Source organism: Primulina tabacum, chromosome 3 (genome assembly GCF_025594145.1).
Source record: "Primulina tabacum isolate GXHZ01 chromosome 3, ASM2559414v2, whole genome shotgun sequence".
In the NCBI taxonomy this organism is placed as follows: domain Eukaryota; kingdom Viridiplantae; phylum Streptophyta; class Magnoliopsida; order Lamiales; family Gesneriaceae; genus Primulina; species Primulina tabacum.
In genome coordinates this window covers 8,395,743-8,405,790 of record NC_134552.1, presented here as the reverse complement: position 1 = coordinate 8,405,790, position 10,048 = coordinate 8,395,743, and the positions used below count along the sequence as shown (strand labels likewise).

At 34.3% G+C, this 10,048-nt stretch overlaps 1 protein-coding gene across 1 annotated transcript in view; it reads right to left on the bottom strand.

The window, feature by feature from the left end:
* Positions 1–450: 450 nt before the first annotated feature.
* LOC142538362 (costars family protein-like) overlaps positions 451–10,048 on the bottom strand; it is a 51,577-nt gene continuing 41,979 nt past the window's right edge. Inside the window, exon 3 of the mRNA XM_075643698.1 lies at positions 451–652. Coding sequence (XP_075499813.1) covers positions 458–652 — 195 coding nt within the window. The 3' untranslated portion in view covers positions 451–457. The remainder of the gene's footprint in view (positions 653–10,048) is intronic.

Here is a 10,048-nt window from a genome sequence, read left to right as displayed (position 1 = left end):
ACAATTAAATGTAGTATACAGATGAGTTATTTGATAAAATTAATATAGGAGTTACATTCTATTATTGAAGTGTGTATAGAAGGTTAATTTTGTCATTGCACAATTGAAAAACAATGACTTTTATTCACACTTTTATTGTTTTAAAAACCCATAAAATATGTTAGTTATTCTACTATTGCACATATAGTTATAAATTTTTCATATATCTTTTTGTGATACTATAATTTATTACTTAATTAGAAATTGCACTAAAAATATAATTACAAAATTACAATAAAATGATTGAAAAAAATGTAGAGAGAAAATTAAAAGGATAAAACATTTAAATGTAGTATAAAGATGAGTTATTTGATAAAATTAATATAGGAGTTACATTCTATTATTGAAGTGTGTATAAAAAGTTAATTTTGTCATTGAACAATTGGAAAACAATGCCCTTTATCCACACTTAGATATATTAGCTTTTCACAGGCACATCACTTGACGTCGCTTCGGGTTTGAGAGTTATTTCAACGTTATCATGAACTCCTTGCAACAATAATTCACCATCATAAGTTAAAACCTTGTGTTTTTTTGCAGCACGTAGTGTTCCAACCAAAGCTTCAAATATGTTTGCACATCTATCGTCATTAAATAACACGCCAAAGGTGACCTTGAAAATACAAAAAGAAAACATTGCAGCATACTTGTTGTCTACTTTCACTTTTCTCAACTTCAGTGCTAGATGTCGTACCTCATTTTAATGGATTTTGTCAGTTTCTTAAATCTTCTACTATGAGTTGTACGTAGGAATAAAATAAAAAATATCTTCCTCGAATCATATAAATTCTCTAGCGATATCATTTGTGTTATGTGATCCTTTAGTACTTTTTCCATCTAGTTTGTTAAAATGGCTCTGGGCAGTTCTGCTCTTCAGCATTTAGTTATTTAGTCTTGGTCAACTTTTTATTTTGAAAAATGATCATCTATAGTGTATTTCAATACACTAGACAGGTTCTGTCGATGCTATCTATGGGGGCAGTGCCCCCACAAGATCTGCCCCCACAAGATCTGGGCCGTTGATTTTAAAAAATTTGATGGACCCCGCGTATGAATTGGTGGACCCCGCATATATGTGGTTAAATTTGGGCCTTTGATCTTCTCATGGGGACAATACCCCATGAGGTAGGGTGAAATATTCCCACTAGACAGCTATTTATCTTATGCATAAAATAGCCAAGAAGCAACAATATTAAATAGATTCGATATTCATGGTACGTAGCAGAAGCATGCGTTCTTCCAAATTTTAAAATTCGTTCGGTTTGGTCTGCTGGTATCCACAAATGAAAATCGTAAACCTGCTTACAATGAAAATGATTGTGGGTAAAATAAAGGAAAAATGCGTGGATTCAACTCTACCTTTATTAATTTTTTGATCTTTTGTGTTCTATATTTATTGGAATGGTGGGGGAGTCTCCATCAGACCACTCACTCAATTTCTTTGAAAAGAAATTTCAATATATATTCATTTGATAAGAAGGCTCCACTTGAGAAGAAAATCATATGATAATACAAGATTTCCAAATATTCGAAGGAGGTCACTAAGCATTTCATGACGACTTCGGGGAACTTGGCATGGCGAGAGAAACTCCAGCACCACTTGGTAAATCCTTCCATTGTTGAGTCACAGTTTTGATCTGTGTGTAAAATTGTACTCCAGCCTTACCTGAAACCGGAAGATCCATCGCCCGGTAAAACAAAGCGAAGAACGGGCATTTTACCTCTCATAGAATAGATGCATAATGCTAAAAAATGAAAAATTGGTGAAAAAAAGAACGACATATGTTCTTTTAAGCTGTGTCTTTAATGTGAGGAAAGCATACCATTTTATTTGTGATAAACGGGTCGAGCTGAGTTCGTCTCACCGTAGAAATTCAGATCCCCTGCAAAAGATGCCTTGGAGCCAGTGAAGGAGAAGAAAGGCAAATGAACAGGAATGGGAACATTGGTACCAACCTGAAGCAAAACAATTCAAGTCAATGTACGCTGATGGATTCATGCAGGACTAATGAGACTGATAAGCTCGCTGATTTGTTCATTGCCAATTGCCATGAGAAGTTCAGGTTGAAGAAGCAAGAATCTTACAGAAGATTTCAAGAAATGATGGCTAGAAGTTTATGAATATTAATTAATTGTAATAACGGATTATCAATTTAGATTTATGAAATTTGTTACATTTACTTCATTACTTTTTTCTCTTTTAAAAAAGTGTGATAATAATATTGACTGCATGGAGTTTGGAGAAATCAAAAAGGGTCATTGGATTTTTTTTTTGGTTCATTGAGATTTGTGCAAATTCAAGTCTTGTTTTTGTAAATATTTGTTGAATCACAAATTGTTCTAAACCCCCTCATAATGAATCTATTTGGCACAAGAAATGGTAATATTAATCTTTACGACTTGCTATGAATTGATTAACTAATTTGCTGGGGGTATTAATTAAATTTATATATATTATTATTCTTATTACACTTGTTTCTATTATAAAAAGTAAAAATTTAAGGTAAAAAATAAAATCTCAAACTCACAAAATATATTAAACTACACAATTTATAAAAATTTATCCACTCAATTGTGTATCTTCTTCACAAATTTAGAGACCTTTTTATATAATCTCTTTGAAAATAATCCAAAAATAAATACATCATTACATACATCATCACAGCTAATTTTCAATATTTCCAACTCTTATTTTCAACACTTCTCCTTGTGATGATTATCATGATAAAATGATTGTCTTCATTACGTGCTTTTATACTCCCCCATTAAAAACCTTGCTAGAAAAACTTATTGGTATAAAAACCATAGTAAGAGAAAAAGAGTGCAGTCACGTAAACTCTCCCTCGTGTTAACACGAACGATTCTTTACAAATTTTGTAGATTGCGCATCCCAATGTTATATATGTGCTTTCTGAATATTGTCCTAGTAAGTTTCTCTATGAAGAGATCTGATGAGTTTCACTTGATTGAATGTAACGAATATCAGTATCTTTATTCTTCTAAAGATCTTGGGTGAATGCGAAGAACTTAGGGAAAATATTGTTAGGATCGGTTAGGAGAAAATTGTTGGGCTACAATAGATCGATTCTTGATATATTAAACACCGATGAATTAAATCGAGTTTGATTTTCAAATCAAGAGGAAGACACTCGAAATAATCCTTCGTAGAAATCGATTAAACATTTTGTAAATCATTTAAAATATATGCAAGTTGAACGAGTAAAAATATTTTGGGTGAAGTATTTTATCAAATAATTAGTATGCAAATAAGCATGAATTTGTTTATGGATGTTCGGAGACTTCAGATGCTCATACGTCACCTTTTCTTTTCCTTGGGATGGATCCACTAGAAGACTTTGATTTATACAATCTTTTGTACAAACCCAATATAGAAGAACATCATCCAGCTAGAACTCCTAGCATTCAAAATTGTATACAGCACCTTACAATCAGCATATTGTTTAATGTCTCATATACAAATACAATCTTTAATGTCTTTGTGTGAAGACTCACTCAACTAATATTTGAAGTTCAACTCTCATGTATATGTATGAGTGATGTGTGTGAGGAATTTATCCTTCACGGTGTACATCTCAAATGTATCCTCACACAAGAGCTTGTGCTCTTAACTAACAGATTTCTTCATGTTAATTTCTCATGCCTTGAATCCTCTTCAAAAGCTTTTGTTTGATCTTCAAAAAGTTTTATTTATAGACTCCAACAATGATATATACGTTAGATGCAAGAATATGACTGTTTGAAAAGTTTATGTACTACAAATACAATCTTTAATGTCTTTGTGTGAAGACTCACTCAACTAATATTTGAAGTTCAACTCTCATGTATATGTATGAGTGATGTGTGTGAAGAATTTATCCTTCACGGTGTACATCTCAAATGTATCCTCACACAAGAGCTTGTGTTCTTTAACAGATTTCTTCATGTTAATTGCTCATGCCTTGAATCCTCTTCAAAAGCTTTTGTTTGATCTTCAAAAAGTTTTATTTATAGACTGCAACAATGATATATACGTTAGATGCAAGAATATGACTGTTTGAAAAGTTTATGTACTGTTTCTGAAATTGCAACGGTCAAATTTGCCTTGCTGGACATTTTCCTGAGCTTAAACTGGTCAACTGGTTCAGTTTCAGCTGGTCCAGTTCAGTTCAGTTCTGGTCTGCTCAATTGGTCAGCAGCTCAACTAGTTCAGTTTCAGCTGGTCAACTGCTCAACTGATTCAGTTTCAGCTGGTATGCTGAAATCAGCCTTGCTGATTTCAGTTTGTGCAAAACTACTAGTTCATTGTCATTTATCAGCATCAACTTCGATTCAAACTTTGATTTCTAAAGATGATTTGTAGATCGTCGTCTTATCTTTCCAACGCATACTGAATCACTTCATTCCAATAATTGAGCTGAGAGATATGATCTGTAATACCCGAGAATTTTATCCTGTTAATCTGAAATGATTTGGGTGATAATTGATGGGATTATAAACGGAATGGAACGGACCAGAAAAGCCGGAAAGAAGATTGCAAGGATTAAAGTGCGTTTGATGAGAGTTGAGTATAAATGACATGGAAATGCATGTACAAGAGTGGTTAAACAGTAGACCACGCGCACATGCGCGATAAGATGCCTGCACATGCGCGAGAAGTCAATCGCGAAGGTCGAGGACCTCGCGCATATGCACGAGACTTGGCACGCACATGCGCGAGGAGGGCAGTAGCCAAGAAGCTGGAACAGAACATTGCGCGCACATGCGCGGCTGGAGGCGCGCACATGCGCGGAATAATGAGTTGAGCATTGTGCGAGACAGAACATCTCGCGCATATGCGCGAGACAGTCGCGCATATGCGCGAGAGGGTGAGCAACAAAGTGTCCGGACCGAACTTCCGGCGCATATGCGCGGGCCTTGGGCGCGCATATGCGCGCGGCATGCAGAACGAAAATGAGCCACTTGCCCATTGAACATGCAATATATATATATATATATATATATATATATATATATATATATATATATATATATATAACAAGCTTCTCAAATCTATCAGATGGCAAGGAAAGAAACGAGAGTTTCTGAGAAGCACTAAATCCCTTCGAATCTAGAATTTCATTTCACGCAAGATCCGTCTGTTCGATTTTGAATCCGAGTACAGTACCGTGTTCCTATCGACGAGAGCTTCAACTGGACGTAATTTTTGTTACGTTTTGACATGGTTTGAAATTATGATATTGAGGAAATTTTGATTTGCTTATTATTATGTGTTCTGAATATACTGATCAGTATATAATTGAAGTCAGATTGAAGAACATGCTGTTTAGGCAATTGTTGTGATTTTCAGAATCGATATGATCGAGATTGTATAGATTTGAGATTATGATATGTTATTATTAAGATTATGAGTTATATTGATATTGATTATGAGTTGTGGTATTATATCTGGGATGTTGAGATTGACGGGGTTATCGAGATTGTATTGTTATGCCGTCGAAACATCAGTAGATTGATATTGATCAGATTCAGTATTGATTGAGATTGTACCGTAATGTTATTGACATTGATCAGATTATGTCTTGATGTGAGTATTGATCAGAACAGGTCTTGAATGAGATTGTATATTGACATTGTACCTATTGGGAATGTCATTTCAGATTTGATATTGACAGCTTCAGAATCGATAGCAGATAGATCAGAGTTGCCAAGCTTTTGGTACTACGAAAAGAAAGGTATAAATCAATGTTGATCCGGGATTGCACAACTCGAGTTGGATTTGACTTGAGTTTCCCAAAATCACATACTTTATTTTATTGCATTGATATTTTCAATTGAATGAGATTGTTATGCCTAGGCTATTGATTTATGGTCTAGTATGTGTTGTGACAAGTCTTGGGCAGGATATGCCTAGTCAGTGGCGGACATGCCAGGGCGGATATGCCTAGTCTTTGGCAGAGGTGCCAAGACACCGGACGTTTGGTCATATCAATGTTGCCTAGAAGTAGAGCGACTTCTATTGTCGAGATTCGATATAGACAGGACCAAAGTTCGTAAATAAGAACGTACCGCCGCCACGATCGGGAGAGTAGGTGTGAGATTTGTTACGTTCTTATTCAGATCGGGATCCCTGGATTAGGAAAGAGTCGAGTCAGACTCTAAGAGTCACAGAGTGTGATTTACAGTTTTATATCGGTTCATGTTTCTGATTGTGATACATGATATAGATATCTGTTTCATGCTTTTATATCTGTTTATATGAAATGCATGTATACTTGGTTTATACTGGGAATATAATTCTCACCGGAGTTATCCGACTGTTGTTGTGTTTGTTTGTGTGCATGACAACAGGTGGGACATGATCAGAGTCATGAAGAGGATGAGAGATTACAGTTAGCGTGGAGATCCGGGCCCAGAAGTAGATTAGGACTCAACACTGATATATGTAGTTGAACCTAGTTTGATTTTATTGTATTCAGTACAAGACTTGTACCTTAGATCTTGATAGTGATCTTGTATATGAAATAATATTTATTTCATTTGCTGCACATTCATGTATTTAAAAAAAAAAATTTATGTCCCACATCATTTAATTGTTACATTTGATATTAATAACGATTACGGAAATGAATTAGCGTCTGGGTCTCCACATGATCAAAATATCGTAACTGCTTTTACCCAACTGATTGCTGTTTTTGTGCAATCAGTTTGGTCATTTAGCGATCCGTTTGACCTAGATGACATTTGATTTTGCCCAACTGACTTGAAATACAATTTGTTTTAAATTGAGTTTTCTGATCAGTCAAGTTCGTGGATTGTCATTTGAATCATCCAGTTGAGATATATCATCAAAACACCGAAGCTCGCCAGAAATTTAGTTTGGCTAAATTCAGTTTCGCCTTGTTTCTTGTGTTTGCAACTTCACACGTGAGTAAATATATTAGAAATACAATAACAAGTTTTGTTAACATCAATATAAAGATTGCGAACATTAAATATTCCAACAAATATGTTTAGTTCTGTCGCTTTTTATGTATCATTCTTTCATTTGAGTAACGCATGCAACATTATCTTCATATAGTGTCACAAGCTTCTTGTCAAATGATAATCCGCGTGAGATTTGGATATGTTGGGTCATTGATTTAGCCACACACATTCACAGTTTGCTTTATGTACTGCAATAATCTCGGCGTGATTTGATGAAGTTGTTACGAGTGTTTGTTTCTGTGAACGCCAAGAATTGCAGTGCTTCCACGAGTAAATACATATCCGATTTGGGAACGTGCCTTGTGTTGATTAGATAAGTACCCAACTTCAGCATAACCAATTATACTTTGATTGGTATCTTTTGAATACAAAAGTCCCAAGTATGTCGTTCATCGTAGATAACGGAATATTTGTTTAATTCCGTTCTAATGTCTATTTGTTGGATATGAGCTAAATATTGCTAATAAATTTACAACAAAAGATATATCAAGTCTTGTACAATTTGAAAGATACATAAATATACTATCGAGTGATCTGTATAAGTAAGCTGTAACAACATCCATAAGACGCATTTCTAAATTTTCAGATACAACAAAACTAATCAAATAACGAAACGTAATTGCATCCATAACGGGATAATACGTTTCTTTATAATCAATTCAAGACCTTTGAGAAAAACCTTGTGCAACAAGTCGAGCTTTATATCTTACTATTTCATTTTTCTCATTTCGCTTTCAAATAAAAATTCATTTGTACCCAACATGTTTTACACATTCAGTTGTAAGGACTATAGGTCCAAAAACGTTACATTTATTTAGCGAATCCAATTCAAATTGGATGACGTCTTTCCATTTTATCCAGTCATGTCGATTTTTACATTCACCAAAAAATTTTGATTCATGATCTTCATTGTCATTTATGATTTCAAATGTCATATTGTAAGAAAATATCTGATCAATTTCTTCTATATCTTTTCGATTCCATATTTTTCCAGTATTAATATAATTGATAGAGATTTAACAATTCTTGTCAGTTTGTGGTTCTAACAGAATATTTTCCTTATAATGAATCTATTTGGCATAAGAAATGGTAATATTAATCTTTACGACTTGCTATGAATTGATTAACTAATTTGATGGGGGTATTAATTAAATTTATATATATATTATTATTCTTATTACACTGGTTTTTGTTATAAAAAGTAAAATTTAAGGTAAAAAATACAATCTCAAACTCATAAAATATATTAAACTATAAAATTTATAAAAATTTATCCACTCAATTGTGTATCTTCTTCACAAATTGAGAGACCTATTTATATAATCTCTTTGAAAATAATCCAAAAATAAATACATCATTACATACATCATCACAACTAATTTTCAATATTTCCAACTCTTATTTTCAACACTCCCCGTTGTGATGATTTCATGATACAATGATTGTCTTCATTACGTGTTTTTATACTCCCTCATTAAAAACCTTGCTAGAAAAACTTATTTGTATAAAAATCATAGTAAGAGAAAAAGAGTGCAGTCACGTAAACTCCCCCTCGTGTTAACACGAACGATTCTTTACAAATTAAGTGAGAACCACTTGGTATCGATATATGTGGATTGGGTGACCCTAGCATCCTCTTTGATCTGTCCCTATAGATCTGTATTCCTAATACATATGATGCCTTACCCATATCCTTCATGGAGAACTTACTAGCTAACCATACTTTGTTGACTGCAACATCCCTACATCATTCCCAATGACTAGTATGTCATCAACATAAAGTACTAGGAATGTTACTACACTCCCACTAACCTTCTTGTATACACAGGGTTCCTCAGGATTTTTGGCAAAATCAAACTCTTTGATAGTTTTGTCAAATCTGAGGTTCCAGCTCCTTGATGCTTATTTGAGTCCATAAATGGATATCTGAAGTCTGCATACTATTGGATCGGGAAAATCCTCTAAAAACGTGATGAGCTGCAATAGCTCGTGTTCTAAGAATGTTTTCACCGATTAATTAGATCGAGTTTGAAATAAAATCAAACGGAAAATACTCGAAATAATCATTCGTTAAGAAATACTGATATATTTTATATATCATATGCTACTGAATAACTGAAAATTACTGATCAGTTCTGGCTTATATCAGTTCAGTTATGGATAGAAATGAACTGTATCAGTTGGACTGATCAAATCAGTTAAGAACAAAAACAAGCAGTTAAACAAAAATAACACAAGATATGTTTATGGATGTTCGGAGACTTCAACTGTTCCTACGTCACCCCTTCTACCGTCTCGGGTAGGATCCACTAGAAGACTTTGATTAATTACATCAACTGTAATAACCCACCCAGCTTAGGACTTATCCACTGCCTAACTGAACTCCTAGACTAGACTAAAGGCAGCACCTTCCAATCAACACTTGTTTAATGTCTGTGTGTCAAAGACTACATACACATGTTTAACGTCTTTGTGCAAGACTGTATATGAGTGATTTTGAGAGTGAATGTGTGTGTGAGAACTGAACAATAATGTTCTCACACACTGAGGGACAAAGGCTTCTTAACTAAGCTGATACAACGATGAAGAATTCCCTCTAAGCTAAATGCTTCTGAAAGCTGATATGCAACTAATCGTGCCCTTGTTGTTTTTCACTCTCTCTTTTCTCTTCTCTTATTTCCTCTTGTTATTTCTCTATATTGAGTCTTCACTGAACTTCTCTTTATATAGACGGGAAAAACTGATCGTACAATGAGACTCAATTATTGTATCTGTTGCATTTGAATTGGCTCCTTGGACTTTGTGTCTCGTCTTTTTGACTGCCTTTCTGAAGCGCTTTGTCGTTAATGCTCTGATGCAACGTCCGTTATTGTCCTTTGTCTGGACAATGGCTTTGTACCTTCACGCACAACTGTAATCCATTTACTGTAAGCTTGTCTTGATATGCAACTGAAAGATTCTGACTGATGCTTCGAACTGGTCAGTTGAAATGATCTTCAGTTGAGCTAGTGATATCAGTTGAACG